A 19,335-nucleotide genomic window follows, 5' to 3' on the forward strand; every position below is an offset into this window, starting at 1 on the left:
GATCTGCATTTGTTGCTAACACTGCATTTAGTCTTGCCAAGTGTGCCAGTAACTATTCATTAAACACCAGTAATCAGTTGTTAATAAGCTGTTAAAAAATTAGTGGTTTTTATTCCAGTTTTACCAGTATTTCAGATACAATGATAACATCAAAGTAATTAGTAAGAGATGACTGTGGCAATAAGTTTCAACAGTTTCTAGTAATTTTTTTCTCACTAGTTACAGTTACTTTTTACCTGTCATATATATAGGGCCAGATCAGTTTTTTGTTCCCCAAATTCTGCTTTTTTTCTGCTTTTTTTTCTGGAATCTGTTATTTTGCTGTTTACAACAAATTATTAAAAGCTTAACTTCAATTGTTTACAATAACAAGGTCCTGGGAAATGTATTATTAAATGTTTTTTTGTACTATTTTATTTTCTTTCTTTTTTTTAGATTTTTCATTCAATACAAATTTATAAAATCATATTTCTGTCACAATTTCTTAAATGTTAAATTTTGACAGGTTGTCGTGAAGCTCTTTGAGTTTGTGTGTGTGCATGATATGACAAAAACTTTTTATCAAATGAAATGCTGAAATGCTTGTGAAGCGAACCTCAGCGCAGCTCTGAAAATAAAGTTAAAATTTCAATAGCAGTCTTTTTGCACTTTAATATTCATAAACACTGGTCCATATGCAATTGATGATGAGTACAGCCCTAGTTATTCATTCAGAATTTGCCAAATTCAGTGATATTCTGCACTTTACAGTAAATTCCATTTTTATGACTGGATTCTGTCCATGTTTTCTGCATCATATCACCAAAATCATATTCATCTACATGCAATAGCTACTCAGAATTATTACTTTACAGTTAAACAACAACAACAGCAAAAAAGATTGTGCTAGTAAAATAAAAAAAATAAATGTTCCTAGCAAAAACTGGAACACACAACAAGTATAGTTCCTAGTGGGAAACTGAAACTTATACTAGTAGCCAAATAAACAGTTGACAGTAAATCTAAAACAGCTTCCAGTAACATCTGAAACAATACCAGTTGGAAGTGAACCGCTGACTACAGATTCTACAAATAATAGAATTCAATAGCAGCTTGTTACCAGGTTTCCAGCAAAGATATTTTGTTATGAATGCATATTAAATACTAAGTATCTAATGAACAGTTGGTAATGAAACAAACAAAAAAAAGACTACTTGCTACTACTACTTATAACGTGCTAGTAACATAATAACTACTATTTCGTTTTAAGGAAGATGTTAATACCGCTTGCCATACTGGTGCCTATATCCTAGTGTTATTTTAAGCGAACAAGCATGGCTTATATCAAAGAGCCAGCCCTGTGAAGTGCTGTGGACATCAGGGTGCCTCGCAATGGTGTCTGTTCTCTCACCTCCACTGCAGTCGATGAGCGCGTGCAGCATCAGCCACATAAAGGCGCCTTTAGCGAGGCGACAGCTAACTGTCTTCACCATGTTTGTAGAGTATCCCTAACAAACTGCCGTCCCAAAGTAACGTCAAATGTTGTCCTCTCTTCCTTATCCAGGCGTTGTCCTCCGGGCAATGGCAATAAGCCCTCTCTCCACATAACGTTCCCGTGGAGAAAAAAAAATTAAAATATTCCGCACATTTTCAGCTACCTAGTTATTCTGCTACACTTTATCCTTGTGTAATAAGTTTGTTATGGAGTTATCCGGATGTGTCTGTATGGCAGAAAATGGTGCTGTGTCAGTTCTCTGTCGGAAATCTTTGGATTAGGCGGCTGGCTCGGACTCGCGTCGCCAGTGAGCCCCGTCTGTAGAGGACGAAACCGAGCATGCGCCGACAAACAGTTTGCCTTTTAACCCTTTCCTTTGGTCTGCTGTGACAATACAAACCACCAGAACACCAATTTACAGGTGCTTTTTAATTACTGTCGGCCGCTAGCAAAAGCAGGTACAAACGGAAGAAAAAACAAAAATCGCCTTTTAACGTAGTACACTAGAACCTTTTTATTGCTTTTCAGTTAGGGATAGTCTAAAAACTACACATACATTTAACTCTTGTACGAATCAAACATAACTGCGACGTTTCCCCCTTTTGAAACAACTGTTGTTTACTTACAGTTAAGTCAAAGTAATCTATTAATTGTCACCAAGGAAGCAAAGAAATAATGAGTGTGAACTATAAACGAAACTACAAGTAATGTAGTTTGTCTCGGCCCCTCAAATGAGTGTCACGTGTTATCGCGAGAGTTCCAACATCTGATGCTTTGTATCACATCTATGCTTTGCTTTCAGTGTATGTATCTTTTCTTTTATGACGGGAGGTGTTAGGTCAGTATAAATATAGTTGTTTTTAAATAATAATAATAATAATAATAATAAAATATTGGACATGTATGAATTAGATTTTAATAGCAGTGCGTAATTATCTTGGGTGACTTTACGTGTTTCACGGTTTGTTTATGCTGCTTCGCTGACTTTTACGTGTAAACACCAGTTATTTTCATTTCTTCATGGATAATTATGATAGCATAGACAAGCCAGTTTGTTATAATGGACGTGTTTTGTAAGCTTATAATGTTCTGCTTATAAATCACAAACAAATACACTGATGTTCTGCAAATCAGTGTATTTGTTTGTGATTTCTTTCCTTAGATTAATAAATAAATAAAAAAAGAGCATTGTTTTGTGGAACTTTAAAAGGTTCTCCAGTGGCGCCAGGCTTTAGTTCTGAAGTGTGATGGTGTCTAAACATGCTGTCTCTGTAGGCAGTCACTGCATCTAATACAGCCAGTATTTGATAATCATATTCATTATGTTGTATAGTGGAATCAAGGCAGCTCCAGCATGGACTCAACGGTGGAAATACTGGAGGACAACCTAGAGAAGATTTTGAAGGGTGAGGGACTGGAGGTGAGAGAGTTTGATTCAGTTCCTGAACAAGTGAAGCCCGTCACACTGAGGAAAAGTGTGTGTTACATTGTCGGCGCAGTTATCTTCAACTCAAAGGTAAAGATGGTGATATTCTTTCCATGTCTTTTAGAGTCCGTCCAGTGTCAGTTTATTACAGACAGCCCTCAGCTAAATGTATCTTAATTAGTTCCACTAATGAGCTGTAGAATTTGACTGGGAGCATGACAGTCTCTCTTTTACAATTAAAGCGGTTTTATCTTACGCTTCACAAAAGCCAGTTTAAATTACAATAACTCTCCAAACATTCAGGACATTTTATTCGACAGACACCCTCTTGGTCATCTTTGACATGATCCAGATATTGAAAGATCTGTCTTTTTTTAGGATTTCCAGGATAGATTTGAAAATATGAACATTTGTGTATACAAAAAAAAAAAAAGGAAAAATCCTACCAGCTGACACGTCTTACCCCTTATATGTATGTGTTCAATACACAACAGATGTTAAAATACATACCTCAACAACATATTCAGAAATATTTCTGAATTTTTTACTACCTGTGGTTATTGCCAACTTGTGTAGACACAAAAGTTGTGCATGTGTGTTGGTTTGCGTCATGCAGGATGAGGTGTTAATGGTTCAGGAGGCAAAGAGAGAGTGTTATGGCAGATGGTATCTCCCTGCGGGACGCATGGAGGAGCGGGAAAGCATTCTAGAGGCGCTGCAGAGGGAGGTCAAGGAGGAGGCTGGAATAGACTGCCAGCCAATCACACTGCTGATGGTTCAAGAACAAGGACCAAAGTGGGTTCGCTTCGTCTTCCTTGCTGAGGAAACAGGTTTGAATCAGAAACTTATTTTAGGGCAAAGCAATATTTAAAAAAAAAAAAGTATTATAATATGGCATAGTGCGACTACATTTCGCAGCCTGTGATTTAATTATAGGCTAGTGCTTTCAGAGTGAAGTGTGACACTGATACAGTGTTTTAGTGTCTCAGAAAGACTCTGTCCTTTAACTGTGAATGAAGCCCCTCTGAGGTGCTATTTACAGGCAACCCATCAAACCACAAGCTCAATGGTATACCATTTGAAAATGAAGAAAAATAAGACTTATTATTAGTATTGTAATCTTACAGTAAAATAAAATTATTTTTAGTACTTGTTTTTATTTTACAGTACAGTAGCATTATTACAATATTTATTTTGTTTAATTTATTTAACAATATTCACAATAAAATCATAATTATTCATATTTTATAGTCATATTAAATTGTGGGAAAATGGCCTATGAAAACTTGAGTGGAAAGATTTTTTTGTTTTTTATAAAACTCTGATTATGAAAAAAAAAAAATTGTTTACATTCAATACAAAACCAACCAAAAAAAAAAAAAAAAATGTCCAAAAAAAATCATCACTAAAATTATTTTCAAAACAAAAGTTTTAGTTTTTTTTTTTTTTTTTTTTTTTTTTGCAGATACACTCCCTAATAAAATCATTTTAATCATTCCAGAATTATTAATTGTTTCCAAATAGAGCTATTTAATCTTTTTTTTTCAATATCATGCAACCCCGATTTGATCTCTACTTTTAAGTTTCTAATAAGCCAACACAATTTTTTATTAACATTTTTTTTACTTCTGTTATTTATTTTTTTTTTTCCTAAAAGGTCAAATGTTCAGTAGTTATCTAGTTAAGTAATTTATAAAGCAAGTACTTTTCAACAAGGAAAAAAATCTTTTATGTCATTGTGCCACCAGGAGGCTCTCTGAAGACAACGGCAGAAGCAGATTCTGAATCTCTTCAAGCTCAGTGGTGGGACCGCGAGTCCCCACTTCCTCTTCGCGCACCTGACATACTGCCCCTCATTGATGCTGGGATAAAATATCGCAGAAATCCCTGGTTCCCTATGTTACAACCTGTTGACTTCCCTTGTCAGGTTATCTGCCAAAGACTTTTCCTCACATTCATCTCCAGCTACGGTAACACAGACAGCAGCGATGAGCACCGCCTGTGGCTGCTGCTGAGGAGCAACGATGCCACTTCTCAGCCCAGTCTTCCTCTAGCAGTGTCAGTTAATGCATTCGACACAATCCCACGAGCTGCACACAGACTGGTCAAGGAGTGTGTGCCTTCTTCATCCATGCAAGTTCACACATGTGGCATTTTGGGAGTGCAGCACAATGGGAGAATTCCAGGAAAAACAGACGGGATCTGCTTTAACACGCTTGTGTTGTTGGAAAATTCAGAGGACGGGCCTGAAATCAGCAGCCCACCATCATTGGAGGGTGATGCTTACAGATGGCATGAGGTGACCAATCAGAGCCTGAGGGCAAAGATAATACAGAGGATTAAAGAAGAGTCTGTTCTGCCTGTTCATAGTCTATACTGATGCTCTGCCACACTAGTAGAGGATCAGGACCAGAACTGAACCTGTATCTTCCACATGAGCACCAAGGCTCAACGTGTCTAAAGCATGTTCAGTGGCCATACACACTTTCAGCTGTGTGCTTCACTCGTCTTTCCCTCTTTGGTGTCTGCAGTTCAAGTTCTAAATAACCCTTTGTGAAAAGGAAGTGCACTTAATTATTGATTGCACAATTGTAGTGTACTTCAAAACTTATAAAAATTAGAAAAAAAGGTATTACTTATATTACATTATTATAAAAAATAAATACTTTATTTCAGAAACAATATAATTGTGAAGTTACATATAAATAGTTTATTTGTTTATTTAAACTATAATACAGTTAAATTAAAATGTAGATAACATGCAATAAAGTCCAAAACATTGTTTAGTTCACACTTAAGTATATTATTATAAAGTATATTATTTCTGTAATAGGTACTCTTTTTAAAAGTATGCTGAAGGGTTTTTTGTTAAGTTTTTTTCACAAGGGGATCTTTTCTGTATCATCCGCACCACAAGGATGCTCTCTTTTCTTTCATATCAAAGCTAAATACACGTAGAAACAGCGCATCCTTGTTGCACGGATGATACAGAAGAGCATATGGTGATATGGAGAGACACAGAGGAGACCGTTGACAAAGGAATTGTTGAATAAAGTTGTTATTTTTGTTTTCTTCGCTTACAAAAAGTGTTCCCGTTGCTTCATATAACCCAGATCACACGTCTGATGGCAGATGGAGTATTCTGACGACGACTTTCATACCTTTTATGGACCTTGACACTGTTATTTATTTGGCAGTCTATGGGACAGTCACAGGCCTCCCTGTTTTCATCCGAAATATCTTAAATTGTGTTCCGAAGAGGAACAAAGCTTTTGCGGGTTTGGAACGACATGGGGGTGAGGGATTAATGACAAAATTTCCATTTTGAGGTGGAGTAACCCTTTAAGGGTACATATTACTACTCTAAGGTACTAATATGTACCTGTTAGGGGTACTGCTCTGGGGACAAGCTGTTGTACCCCAAAAGGTACAATATTTGAACAAACACATAGCACTGTCAAAGCACTTCACCTCAGTCATTTATATGAATACTTTAATAGAAATGGATGCTGTTAGGAAAAAGTGAAGAGTTTGTTTGCAAAAACAGATAACTCTGTTTTATTAATTTTCATAAATCATGTTTTTTTATTGCATTATGTTTTTGTTGTGTTAGCATTATTTTTTAGTTATTGTTATTTAATCAAAACAACCCAATTGCAGTTTGATTGATATTAATTGAAATGCAGGATAAAAAAAAAGAAAAAAAAAAAAACATGATTTTTGAACATTTTTAAAAAAGGAGTCTGTTTTTGTAAATGAAGTTTTGATACATGGGTGTATGTTTGATGATGATAAATTATTATATTTAATATGAGATATGAGTCAAGCAAACCTTTATATATTAAGTCCATCTTTGTTGGGTATTGCAGCATCAAAGTATCTTTGTTTATTTTTATATTTGCATATTACATAATTAACTCGTACTGTAAATATATTACAGTTTTAAGGAGCAATATGGATGTATCGTTACCTCTGAGAAAAGAGCTCTACCTCCACGTCAGCCAGTTTGGTTACTGTTTTATCAAATCAATTATATAAGCAGTTCTAAGTTACATTATCAATTTCGAAAAACAATCATTTCTCATAATGTGCATGAGGAAAGGATCTTACATGGTTTGTTTGCCTGCTGCTTGGAAAGTGTTTGAGCTACTTGAATCACTTTCATGCATTTTAGTTTTTTATTTAAAGTGTATATATATATATATCTTAAAACAGTTTTCCAAAACATCTAAGTGTCTAAACCACTATTTCAGGAAAAATAACTATTCAAATCTTTGCTTTATACTATATATGACCTATATCCTGCTGTATGTTTTGTAATAAATAGCCTATTATTGCAGTAACGTTCATGGGAGTTTTAATTCTTTTAGTTAAATCAGTTTGTTAAAAGAGAACATTTTGAGTGAAAGAATTTTCACAGCCTGCAACTGTGTTTTCCAAGATTATCCAAATAGATTTGGCAAGAAATCCTAGCGGCTTTCGTTTGATGAAAGTCATTATTGTCGTTCATGTGTTGGAAAACACGGAAACAGGAATCAGGTGAAGTCGAAAGAGAAAGTCATCTCATCCTCATTATGGTGATGTCGGAGTTGTCGATGCGCGCGAGAACCTGAAACTACATATATACATATATCTATAATTCTAGTAAACGCGGATGAAAACAATCGATTTCTGCTTATATCAATCATCAGGCAAGTCTTTTATAAACTTTGTTATGTTTTTCTACAGAACGAAATTATATAAAAATAAAAGTCGCGTTTGTTTACATTCTGAATGAACTCGTTTGCTTCTCACGGTTGACATGCCACCGCACTTGGTTTATTCATCGAAATGAAATAATTCTATTAAATGCGGATGAAAACAATCGATTTTTGCTTATCAAACCCTCTAAACATAATTTTCTCGGTTTTGACTTTTATTCAAACATTATATGTGCGAGAAGAATCATATGAACAGGTCTGACAAGTTTTTTGACGTTTGTACAGACGCTATCCAATAAAAAAAAAAGAAACACCAATATCATGGATTTCATTAATGTACAGTAGTTAACGATACACATTATTAACAGACATTATTTCTACATACGTTTAAAGAGGCTGTGTTAGGGTGGTTTCATCATGTCCCTGGAGGAGAAGGTGGAGACGCTTTTGAAGGGAGAGGGACTGGAAGTGACCGAGCTTCACTTCGCTCCTGAAGAGAAGAAGCCAGTCACGCGCAAAAACGCATGCTTTGCTGTCTGCGCGGTCATCTTCAACTCGAAGGTAAGGTCAAAATCGATACATAGTGCATACTTGGCTTGGAAAACGTCTTATGAAATCATCATACCAAAAAAAAAATTCGGTTTTCCTAGCTAACAGGGAACGTTCTGGCACGGTTTTAAACGTTCTTCCAGTAACATCAATAGAACGTTGATTCAAAGTTATCTGGTTTTTAGATGTTTAAAGTTTGCAAAATGATAAAATAGAATCCTCTTGCATAACAAAGAACAACAATATAAGATATGAAAAACAGTTTTCATAACGAGAACGTTAGTAAAACCTTTTTTATAACATATTTCTGTAAGTTGGTTTAGAGCTGATTATAATTTAGGCTCTGTCATTAGATTAAATAAAGTATGCGCAAGCTTATTTAATAATGTGACAAATACAAAGTGAATTAAAAAAAATAGCCTAAGTAAAGATAACTGTCCTTCCTAATTAACTGTCTTGCTGTAAATTAGCCAAATGCTACATTTTTAAAACCTTTATTTGCAATTATCACATACATTATAGTAATTAATAAACCTGGTTATTCCAAAAGGTTTAGGTACAGAATAATATTCCAGAATAAAGTTCATATTTGTGGCTAGGAGCTCATAAGAGTTACAAATTAAGTCAAAATACACGTACAATGTTTTTACATCCATGCAAACTAGATGTTTTCTCAATAATGTAAAATGCCTGTCTTTAAAGCAACACCATGTAACTAAGCCACGTCTTACACTTTAATAAACTTATAATAATCATTTATATTGTAGAGCTGTCAGTCAGGCCAGATTTTACAGAAAATTACGTGTTACATCAGAGAAAAGTAGCTCTGGCTTTGTAATGTGAAGTTTAATGTTAGTGTCACAACAAACTAGAAAAATGGATCATTGATCATTAAAAACAACAAAAATTATGATGTTATTTGTCTATCCACTCTGATTGATATTGCAGGTTTATTTTTTAACCACTTTAACCATTTATGTATTTTATTAGTTAGCTTAAAGTTGTGCATGTGTCTTTGTTTGACAGAACGAGGTGTTGATGATTCAGGAGGCAAAGGCAGTGTGTCTTGCTTCATGGTATCTCCCTGCAGGTCGTATGGAAGATGGTGAAAGTATTGAAGAAGCCCTAAAGAGAGAGGTGCAAGAGGAGGCGGGAATAGACTGTCAGCCAATCACATTGCTGCAGATTCAAGAAAAAGGGCCAAGCTGGATCCGCTTTGCTTTTCTAGCAGAGAAAACAGGTAAGATATGTAAACATTTTATAACTTGCTTGTTAATGTAATTATATAATTGTCACACAGTTGCTCAGTGGTTCTCTCACTGTTCTTCTATCCACCAGGGGGCTCTCTGAAGACGCCAGAAGAAGCAAACGCCGACTCGCTACAAGCTCAGTGGTACGATCGCGAATCTCTGCCTAAGAATATCCGTAAACGTGACATTTTCACCCTCATTGATGCTGGGATAAGATATCGCCAAAGTCCCTGGTTCTGTGAGTTACAGCCTGTCGACTTTCCCTGTGACATCGTCTGCCAAAGGCTTCTTCTCGCATTCACCTCCAGCGACGCTAACCCTGAAAACGCTGATGAAGAACACATGTGGCTGTTGCTGAGTAAAGACTCCCAACTTCCTGTTGCGGCCTCCGTTGAAGCACAAACCCTCGCATTCACAGCAAAAAAGCTGGTTAAGTATTGCATGCCGTCCATTTATGAGCAGCTAAGTGTGAACACCTGTGGGATTCTGGGAGTGCAGCACAACGGGAGAGCCCCCGGCCAAACTGATGGAGTCTGTTTAAACACTCTTGTGCTGCTGGAGTATAATGAGGAAGAGGAGGAAATCAGTCTCAGCAGTCCACCCAAACTAGAGGATGCTGGTTTCAGATGGCATGAAGTGACCAATCAGAGCCTGAGGACTGAGATACTGCAGAAGATTCAGGAAGGCTCTGTCCTGCCTGTTCAGAGCATATGAATGGGAACAGAATAGCTTCTCCTGGATTCTTTACTGAAGACGTTTAACACTCATGGTGCTCTGAAGTGTATTTTTGCTCTAGCTATGGTTTTATTCCAGCAACTTTACCTCAACTATATCACTTTCAGGATTAATGCTGCTGGCTTACACCAAGTACGATAATTATAACAGTAATGATATAGTTTTAAAAATTAGATTAATTTTAAATCTAAAAGAATAAATGCTATAACAATGGCATAATGGCATATGGAATCACATAACTTTTTTCCAGCTGATTAATGATAATTTTCCAAATTAATATCCAGTCTCACTCAAAAAGTTCTCACATTATTAATTACATAAAAATAAGAAAAATGTTGCATAATCAGTATCACGTTGAGCCTCATATTGATGGTTTTGTCTTAGTAAACAGTACATGGAAAAACACTCATAATAATATATATTTTTTTTCACAAACAAAAAAAAAACTACCTGCAGCAAAACTTTTCATGAAGCTATATTTAGTTTCTGTATCACGACTGCATTTAAAAGAGTTGAAACCACAGAGAAATTTGATGCAATGAGATCTGCATGTATATTTTAATTTTTTGCTAAGACAACAGAATTAAGCATGTATTGCGTACAGTTGCCAGACTTCTATAGAAAATAAAGATTTGTTGTGAGTACCGGTCAATGGCAAATCACAACCACACAGACCGAACAAATCTGTGTACCTCTCTGGCCCTGTGATTCAGCCATATAACATACAGAATTATAAAACAACACTGATTATTCACAGGCTTTAGAAAGTAGATTAAAGATAAATAACATTACTGTACACACCATTATGATATACTTAACTCCAGTTTGTATTTCAAAAAGAAAAGCTGAAGAAGAGATGTGGAATTGCCTAAAATTGATAGTGTACGAATTCTGATCTGAAATCAGGTTTTCAATAGCATATCTGAAGGCAAAAAAAACATTAACAGAGGGAACTGACTGATTGGGCCTAAAACTTCTATAAAATATAGAATATAGTAAAAAACTTAAATAGTGTGCAAGAGACAATTTTTTTTCTATTGCTTCCACTTTAAGTGAAATGTAATCATACAGAAAGATGTGCAGCTGTGGAGAAAAAGCGACTTCGTACATCACACAGTCATTATGAATTCCTGTAGCACCAGTTTGGATTTTTAAAATATTTTATCTTGGGCAAAACTACCATTAGACACGTTGACTCCTCCCTGACAACATTAATCAAAAGTGACTTGTATATCTATAAATATTGCCACTTAACTCAGTTCTGTGCAAATCCACTTTCTCCCAGTGATGGAGTCCTCCAGCAGGATGCTGATCCGTTGTATTGTCTCTGGTTTCAGCATCATGAGTTCACTGCTCTTCTATGGGGAGTTTGACAAATGCTATAGCAGCCAGTTCCTTGCAGAACTCCTCCAGAACTATCACACCCTTCAACAGGGTCACATGATCCACCCTGACAGAGAGAACAGACCCAAGTATAAAAAAAATGTCAAAACCTGACATTTCCACATTAAATATTGTCATCACAATGTTGTTGTATTTAAGGCTGGAATAAACCACACAATTTTAACCCAGATTTTTGCCCTAATTGGCAAATGGACAAGTCAATGCTAGTTGCCAAAAGTCAGAGCCAGTCTGCAGATTTGAGTTGACAGATTTATATATAGAATATCAAACCTGTTTAAAAATTTGAGCTGATTTTAGAACACATTGTTTACATTTTTCACAAGTGTCTCCTAGCATCAAGAGGCATGTCTTACATTGTCTCCTCTTCCAGTCCCATCAGCTGTCTCCTGATCATCATCAGTTTGTCTGTCACATTCTGGATGTGTTGGATCCTCTGCATTAAATCCCCGATCACCTGATAAATGAGGCAGACAGGGCTGCTGTTCACAAAGTCTGCAGCCAAACATCGGCCAACCAACTTTCATTCCCAACAACATGAGTATTTCTCTCACATACTGGCAGCTTTATACACGGTTCTCACCCTGACTAGAGTGGAGAAGAGCGATCGCGCTCCAGGGCTCAGGCTGATGTACGGGTCCAGCAGGTACTCGTGCAGGTGAGCGTGAGGAAACACGGCTAACTTGGACAGGACTGATGTCACCTGTAGATTCAGCTCATACGGCTGGCAGAGGGAAACAAATTGAGAAATACAGTAAAAAAAAGTTTCTTATTTATTGACTATACATTTAATTCCCAGGTCCTATGAAGTATTAAGATAAGCTATCAAACTTTCTGAATGCATTTCAGCCATCTATCCTGACAAAAATCATAATTTTGCACGTTTTACTATTCTGCATGCAATACTGCAAGCAAAATTAAGACAAGATAAAATGAAAATCTGTTTTGTTCTACTACTCTACCTGTTCTAGTATGCGTGCAATCCGGTCAAACAGGATTTGCAGGAAGTGCCCTTCATAGAAGTCTGTAGCTGGGTTGGTTTCAGTGGTTTTGGCAGAATCTGGCCAGTTCCAGTCCCGTGAAAGAGCGATACATTCTTTTAACTAGTGAGAGAAAGAGAGGACAGTCTCGGTGTCAGAATATTTGAGTTTTTGCTCACAGCTGACAGTTGCTGTGCATTTGGCTTGACTGATTGCATGAGGTAAAACTACATCGGAGTATGTAACATAAAAACACTGGCTTTTATTTAGTTTTTTGTTTTCAGTGTGTCAACCCACCAGTTTGTGTGCATCCTGAACATACGTGTCATATCCTGCTCCCTGCACCAGATGGGATGTTTTTGCTTCTTGGGGCACTAGACACAAGAAGCTAATAAAATTAAAAACAAATTAGAATCAACGTATAGACTAGTAATAGACCAACATCACACATATAATCAAGATCAAATAACTATATGATATTTGACCACTCTGAAAATGTTTTGCAATATTACAAATTTCTTTTAATCAATACAATGCATACAAAAGTATTAATTAATAAAAATGCACAGGTTTTGGTTAAAGATCTGCTAAAAATTTAGTGTAACAATACGGAAAAATTATACGGGCACAAACACTTTTTCACAGTACTGTAAGTGCAGTACAGTAATGATGCAACTATGAACTTCAAAAAATTTAGTTTTTGTATTACAAACCAAAAAAGATACCTATTGACGATGTCAGCAACTTGTGTGTGTGCACTGGGATTATGTCTCTCTCTGACACTGGGCAGAGTCAGAAGAGGCTCCTGGCCTCCGAGCTCACTGTCTTCATACATGTCTGTGAAGAAGGGATCCTCTTCCAGCTCCCTGATGGAGAAACACAATGAGAGATCAACGATAAGCCACCATGAGAAGAAAGAGAATCTGTGTTCAGTCTCTCTGCTCACTCAGACTCTTCCAGGACATCACTCTCGACTCCATGTCTCTCGTCCGTGACCCCTGACCCGGGCAGCCTGTAGCTGCGCTTCTCAAGGTTACGCAGCACCAGATTGGTTAAGATGCTCTTGCTGGGCTTCTGTAGAAGCTCCTCAAAGAGACGTAACGTTGTGATACTGATCTGATAAAAGGCAAAAGAAACATTGTAACAAACAGTGATGCTCTCAACAGTGAAAATGTATTAATCATTTAGCCCAGTTACCTCGTCTGAGATGTGATTGCAGTGTTCAATAAGGCGGTAACGTAGAATGTGTGTATGCGTGTCCTGTGGCTGTTCACAATGTGTGTCGCTGCCCAGCAGAAACTGAACCAGTTCCTCCAGGAGTGCAGGAGAACGTATGTGACGTACAGAACAGGACAGCAGAGCGGTGTGTACCAGGATACCAACCTCTGACCTGGACGACCAGAGTTTAAAAATGAGCATTACTCTTCCTTTCATGCTGCAAGCTCACAATTCTGTTTAATGATTTCTACTCACATCTGAAGCAGATGAGGCTGAATGACTCCTTCAAGCCACTGAAGGTGAATTGCTCTGGCTATTTTAACACCAAGAACCTACAGGAAAAAAAAACATGTAGGCATAATTATGTGCAATATGTTTATAATCCTTATGACACAATTTTTATACCATAAATCTTAATTATTAAAAAGTACTTAAAAAAAACAAATACAACTTAAAAAACCATCTTCAAACATCACATAAACAAAACTAAGCAAAAACAAAATAACAAAACAAAAAAAAAATTTATTTTTAAGCTATTTTTTTTTAATATAGAAGTCAAAAACAAATAAAAAAATTTAAAACAAAAAATACAACTTCTTCAAAAGCAGAAAAAAAAACAACAAAAAATTAAAAAAAGCACAAAAAAAAAATAAATAAATAAATAAATAAGAGAAGATAATGAGCTACAATGTGGACCAGATTTTATGGGGAGAGTTAAATTTGTCTATTTGGAAGTATCGTCAAGGTTTTTAATAGCTTGTAATTCTCAATTAATGTTATTTTGAGGTTGTTTAAAGCTAGTGTACTTACTATTAGTTATTTTTGGAAACTGGAAAAAGTGTCTTACACTCAGCAAAGTCAACTTTATTCAGGACATTTTTCAAACTAAAACAAATGCGCACAGGTGATCAACACAGAAATAATGATTTTGTCAAACCCTTGGTGCTTCCTTGGTGAGCTGACTGCAGTAGTCCAAAAAGCAGAAGAACCTGTGGACGGTCTCACTGCCAGGAAACGACTGGCTCTCCTCTGGACTGTCCTGTGTGAACTGATCCCTGCAAAACCAACAACACATCTTCAGGATGAATATTTGCAATAGGCAGATAAGAAACATGTCCTCAAATAAAGTGAGTGTAAACACTTCATCGCTTTACAGCAAACACACACCTCCACTGTGCGCCGGAGTAGCTGTGAATGTCTGCAGGGTCGAGTGATGAGGGTATGAGGCAGTAAAGTTCAGTCAGTCTCTGAGCGAGTAGATGACACAGTGGTGTTCCCTCAGCCAGCAGATGTCCAGTGTCTTCTTGTGGCAAACTGACCAGCAGCAGCAAACTCTCCATGGATCTGAGCACAACACGACTTTTCTAAGAGCGAGAGGGACAGAGAGTCTCATTAAAACTATGATTATGAACTCATAATACAGTTGGGTACAGTTGTCTAAAGATGTGTTAAGCTAATAAATGTCACAAAAGTACATTTTATGCAAAAACCATCTACAACAAGTTGAATATTTGCCATTTTATACTTGATTATGAGAGTGAAATTCATTGGCTTTAATGCACAACACATCACTGAAGTATAGATTGTATTTTTACAAATACATAGAAAGATTCGTAATGGTTATTGTATTCGGTGACTCTAAATTGAAATATACATAAAATTAAATGCTCCAGATTCAAAGAGCAGGCAACTTCACCAGATAAATAAACAAAAAATAAAATGCTAAATATACAAACAAAAACAAAATAACTGTTAGAGGAGACTCAATTCTAAAAAAATAAAAAACAAAAAAATTGCAAAAAGTAAAACTTCTAGATCTTCACCAGATAAAATTAATATTTACTAATTAAGTAATTCAATTTAACAAACAAAATGTATATTAATTAATAAAAATAAATCAAATACTTTTTGATAAAGCAAGGGGCCAACTTTTAAGCCTTCACCAGACAAAGTTAATGTATATTAATAAATAAAAATAAATTAAATACTTTATACTTTACTTTTATTCTTTATTATTTTTTGATAAACCAAGGGACCAAGAGCTTGAGGGTCTAAAAAAGAATTGAAAGAAAAATATTTTACCAAATGTTTTTAGGCCTGTCAAAGTTAACATGTTAACCTAATACATTAACTAAGTAAGTTGAATGAAATCATTTTAATTTATAACTTAATTATCATTAAATAATTATTTTATTTTAATCCCAGAGCTTGTTTATGTTTTAATAAAAATTAAACACCAAATGTGCATATAGTTTTTTGAAAACTATTACTAAAATAACTCTCCTTTATTGTGGTGTACATACATTCAGGATTTTTTTTTTTTTTTATCTACTACATATATACAAGTCTTGAACAATATAAGCTGCAAATTTTTCCCCCATATGAATAACAGTATTCATTCATATACAATGCCTAAATCACAATAAATCGGCTCATTTGGGATGCATTGTGTAAATTTAAATTAACTTTAAAACTTCAACGGTCAGACTTGATGTGAATACGTCTTAACAGCTCTGTTTAGTTGCACCTCCAACCCATCCTACATCTCTTCACAATGACTCACCTGACTTTTCCCCAGGTGCATGAGTACAGGGATAATGCCTGTGGCTGTCTGAGGTGAGCTGGAGGGATGAGCGCCGCTCCGGGCCGAGCAGGAGGAGGCAGTGCTGGAAGAGGGAGACGCTGGAGAGGGAGCCCTCTCAGGACTGGAGGCTCCACTGCAGCCCTCCTCCACAGCCTCGTCTGAGGCAGAGCTGCACCTCTTCTGAGAGTCTTTGGTAATCTTTGTGATGGAGATGTGGGTGTGTTTGTTATTCACTTATCACAGCTTCACATTCTAAATGAGTTTAAATGACAGTCAGTGCAGTAGTGAAAGAAGAAATGATGAAGAAAGTACCTCAAGGATATAGTTGAGGACATAAGGATCTTTTTTGACACGAGTGCAAACAGCAAATAGAAACTGAGACTCTTCTGTTTCAGTCATTGAATCAGGGAGTCCACAAAGATGGATTAATTTCTATAATAGAAAGTGACAAAAACATTTTATTTTGAAGGTACAATTCATAGGAATGCAACCTAAATTTTTCATGCAAACGGATGGAAAATGGATGCTTCATGACATAAAAATTATGATCCTACTGCTTATGCTATCCAAATGTTAAAAATCTACATTGCAATAAAAATAAAAATACATCTGTTATTACTTATACAACTGTTCAAAGGTTTGTTTTTCAGCAAGATTGTTTTTATGAAAAACATCGGAATGCTATAAATTGGTCAAAAGTGACAGGTAAACATATTTAAATATATATTTCAGATAAACACTGTTTATTTGAACTTTATATTAATCAGAAAGACTCAAAAAATATATCACAATTTCTACAAAAATATTAACTGTGACTGTTAAGAAATGTTTCTTGAAAACAAATCAGCACATTAGAATGATTTCTGAAGGATCATGTGACACTGAAGACTGGAGTAATGATGCTGAAAATTCAGCTTTGATCACACGAATAAATGACATTTTAAAATATATTACAACAGAAAAGAGTTGTTTCACAGTATTCCTGTTTTATTGTATTGTAAAAATCTAAAACAATATTATCAACCCCAAACGTTTGAATGGATTTGTACTTTACTTACATCAGTGATTATATCAGTTTAAAACACTTATTATTCAAAACCCATATATAACTTGTTTTTGTCTTTTCAAAGCAACAAGAAATTTTCATGCAGCCCTTTTTCATTCGATAACAGTCATCCTGCTGATAATGTCATACCTGTACGGGCCGATAGACGTTGATTAAATGCAGCACAGGTTTCTGAATCTGGCTCAGGACTTTAGAGAAGAACAGCATCACTTGTTGACTCATGCCAGGAGGATACTGTACAAAGAAACAATATTTCAGTTCAGTTACAACTTTAAATATTTTCAATCTCTGTCTTGAGGCCGTGTTCTCGTACCTGTGCTTTTCCCAGCGTGCAAAGCGTCTCTAGTATTTTGTGCTGGAGCAGGTACTCCATGCAGGGGCCCGTCTCCTCTCCTTGCTGCGTCTCCTCATACACCAGGATGTCCAGCATCTGTCTGAGCCGCCATGGGATGTCTGTCTGCTTCACCGGACGAGACTCATCTTTGTGCATTAAATAAACATTAATTGAAACTTTTTTGTTTACCCCCCTTCCTCGTTTTTTCCCTAATGCATGGCATAATTCAAAGTTTAACACAGTTTGTGTGTTATAAACACTCAAATGCATAATAAATTACTGCTTAGCTTGAAGTTACACATATAGTTTCACCTGTAGTTTCGATGTAATAGTTGGTTATTGCTTTCCAGTGATCCACGAATGAGTCCAGCAGGTTTATCGACGGCTCCCTCTGAAAGAATCAGAACAGAATCGACTGTATTTTACTGAAATTACACGTTATTGATTCTACACGATCATTAAACACGGAATTCCTGTAAATGCTAAATCCTTCACTGTAAAACATAAAAGTGGTTTTGAGTACTAAGCATAAAAAAGAGGTTCAAAACATAGATAAGCAGTTAGATGACTTTTCATTTTATATACACACTACTTTTCAAAAGATTGAGAAAAATACTTTTTTTTTTGCCACCTGGTTTGCATTTTGTTATAAAGGCAAGATATTTTAGGTGTGATGTGAATGTATGTTTATGAATGTGAGTGAGTGTGTGTGTGTGTGTGTGTGTGTGTGTGTGTGTGTGTGTATTTTTCTCTCTTCCTGTCAGAAACTTGTCCAGACCTGCGCATTATTGATGTGAACATACTCTCAAATGATAAACCCAACAGTGTGTGATCAATAAAACTCTCACATACATCGTTTACTATTTGGAAATACCACATCTATGAACTTAATAAACAATAAAAGATAGTAAATCACCCCAGGTCTAGTGTTTATTGTATTGTGTTCAACTACTGTAGCACAAAAGCTAAACCTAAGACCATGTATAAAGTACTGAACGTCGTGACAACACACTGACAATCTATGTAACTGCATATTTCGTTTATATGGAGCACTTAAATAAGCCTATAACACTTTTATAAAGTTTTACAGAATTGTGCAACAGGTAACGTACGTTAAATGTCTCGAGAGTTGCTCTACATTAGCTAGGCTAAGCTAACAAGCTAGTTTAAAGATATTAAAGTCAGTGTTTACTTACTGTTTCCAAGGCCTGCTGCAGAAAAGACGTCACTTTATTAAACATGTCCATGGCTGGATCCCAGCAGAGCTTATCAAATTCTATATGAAGTTTGAGACATCTTTATATCGTTATACAGCGCTAGTGTAGAGTGTAAACATTGTTTCTGTGTCTGCTTAGCTCGCGCGATACGATCTGCCTGCAGCAGAACTCGTGAAGCAAACACTGGCACGACAGCGCACACTACAGAGAAGACTGGGAAATATCACGGAAATTAAACATTTAGCTTTCTCTTTATGTTGCATTTATCTCAGAATTATTAAGTGCACCGCGGAAAATGTTCTAAAATAGGCTATTAATTTGATAAACACCATAACACTAATAACATTTGAAAAGGTTCCTTAATTTAGATTTTAATGAAATTTCCTGTGGACCATCACCCT

At 36.0% G+C, this 19,335-nt stretch overlaps 4 protein-coding genes across 7 annotated transcripts in view; 2 read left to right on the top strand and 2 right to left on the bottom strand.

Annotated features, from left to right (window-relative positions):
* The window catches only part of LOC109053914 (disintegrin and metalloproteinase domain-containing protein 9), a 1,168,157-nt gene extending 1,166,374 nt beyond the window's left edge, over positions 1-1,783 (bottom strand). The window contains exon 1 of one of the 2 annotated variants that reach the window (XM_042730097.1): positions 1,391-1,783. In XM_042730097.1, coding sequence (XP_042586031.1) covers positions 1,391-1,472 — 82 coding nt within the window. In that variant the 5' untranslated portion in view covers positions 1,473-1,783. The remainder of the gene's footprint in view (positions 1-1,390) is intronic. The other variant, XM_042730095.1, reaches the window with a different exon arrangement.
* Positions 1,784-2,065: 282 nt separating this feature from the next.
* Positions 2,066-5,803, top strand: LOC109053917 (8-oxo-dGDP phosphatase NUDT18-like). 2 transcript variants are annotated; one of them, XM_019071213.2, is made up of 4 exons: positions 2,066-2,312; positions 2,808-2,990; positions 3,517-3,730; positions 4,649-5,803. In XM_019071213.2, exons 2-4 carry the CDS (start codon positions 2,829-2,831, stop codon positions 5,278-5,280), a joined length of 1,008 nt encoding a protein of 335 aa, XP_018926758.1. In that variant the 5' UTR covers positions 2,066-2,312; positions 2,808-2,828; the 3' UTR covers positions 5,281-5,803. The 2 variants fall into 2 exon arrangements, with proteins under 2 accessions (XP_018926758.1, XP_042586049.1); XM_042730115.1 differs by having other exon boundaries at positions 2,066-2,277.
* A 2,214-nt stretch (positions 5,804-8,017) lies between these two features.
* LOC122138262 (8-oxo-dGDP phosphatase NUDT18-like) lies at positions 8,018-10,517 on the top strand. Of its 2 annotated transcripts, none has more exons than XM_042730116.1 (3): positions 8,018-8,161; positions 9,176-9,389; positions 9,488-10,113. In XM_042730116.1, exons 1-3 carry the CDS (start codon positions 8,018-8,020, stop codon positions 10,111-10,113), a joined length of 984 nt encoding a protein of 327 aa, XP_042586050.1. The 2 variants fall into 2 exon arrangements, with proteins under 2 accessions (XP_042586050.1, XP_042586051.1); XM_042730117.1 differs by having other exon boundaries at positions 8,036-8,161; positions 9,240-9,389; positions 9,488-10,517.
* A 146-nt stretch (positions 10,518-10,663) lies between these two features.
* LOC109053916 (FHF complex subunit HOOK interacting protein 2B-like) lies at positions 10,664-19,134 on the bottom strand. Its single transcript, XM_019071211.2, has 17 exons — positions 18,914-19,134; positions 18,030-18,108; positions 17,697-17,863; positions 17,513-17,617; positions 16,630-16,749; positions 16,297-16,515; positions 14,901-15,097; positions 14,671-14,788; positions 13,989-14,065; positions 13,713-13,905; positions 13,462-13,631; positions 13,241-13,381; positions 12,813-12,903; positions 12,498-12,638; positions 12,119-12,259; positions 11,892-11,992; positions 10,664-11,584 (listed from the first exon to the last, which is right to left on the bottom strand). The coding sequence occupies exons 1-17, from the start codon at positions 18,962-18,964 to the stop codon at positions 11,482-11,484; spliced, it is 2,214 nt and encodes a 737-aa protein (XP_018926756.2). The 5' UTR covers positions 18,965-19,134; the 3' UTR covers positions 10,664-11,481.
* Between the last annotated feature and the right edge of the window lie 201 nt (positions 19,135-19,335).

Source organism: Cyprinus carpio, chromosome B8 (assembly GCF_018340385.1).
Source record: "Cyprinus carpio isolate SPL01 chromosome B8, ASM1834038v1, whole genome shotgun sequence".
In the NCBI taxonomy this organism is placed as follows: domain Eukaryota; kingdom Metazoa; phylum Chordata; class Actinopteri; order Cypriniformes; family Cyprinidae; genus Cyprinus; species Cyprinus carpio.

Excerpts from the sequence above, each read along its gene's own strand:
- LOC109053917 (XM_019071213.2), top strand. The coding sequence starts at position 2,829 with ATGGACTCAACGGTGGAAATACTGGAGGACAACCTAGAGAAGATTTTG. Across the intron at positions 2,991-3,516 it reads CAGTTATCTTCAACTCAAAG|GATGAGGTGTTAATGGTTCA; the intron begins GTAAAGATGGTG and ends TGCGTCATGCAG. Across the intron at positions 3,731-4,648 it reads CTTCCTTGCTGAGGAAACAG|GAGGCTCTCTGAAGACAACG; the intron begins GTTTGAATCAGA and ends TTGTGCCACCAG.
- LOC122138262 (XM_042730116.1), top strand. The coding sequence starts at position 8,018 with ATGTCCCTGGAGGAGAAGGTGGAGACGCTTTTGAAGGGAGAGGGACTG. Across the intron at positions 8,162-9,175 it reads CGGTCATCTTCAACTCGAAG|AACGAGGTGTTGATGATTCA; the intron begins GTAAGGTCAAAA and ends TTTGTTTGACAG. Across the intron at positions 9,390-9,487 it reads TTTTCTAGCAGAGAAAACAG|GGGGCTCTCTGAAGACGCCA; the intron begins GTAAGATATGTA and ends TCTATCCACCAG.
- LOC109053916 (XM_019071211.2), bottom strand. The coding sequence starts at position 18,964 with ATGGACATGTTTAATAAAGTGACGTCTTTTCTGCAGCAGGCCTTGGAA. Across the intron at positions 17,864-18,029 it reads CTATTACATCGAAACTACAG|ATGAGTCTCGTCCGGTGAAG; the intron begins GTGAAACTATAT and ends TAATGCACAAAG. Across the intron at positions 15,098-16,296 it reads TGCACCTGGGGAAAAGTCAG|AAAAGTCGTGTTGTGCTCAG; the intron begins GTGAGTCATTGT and ends TCTCGCTCTTAG.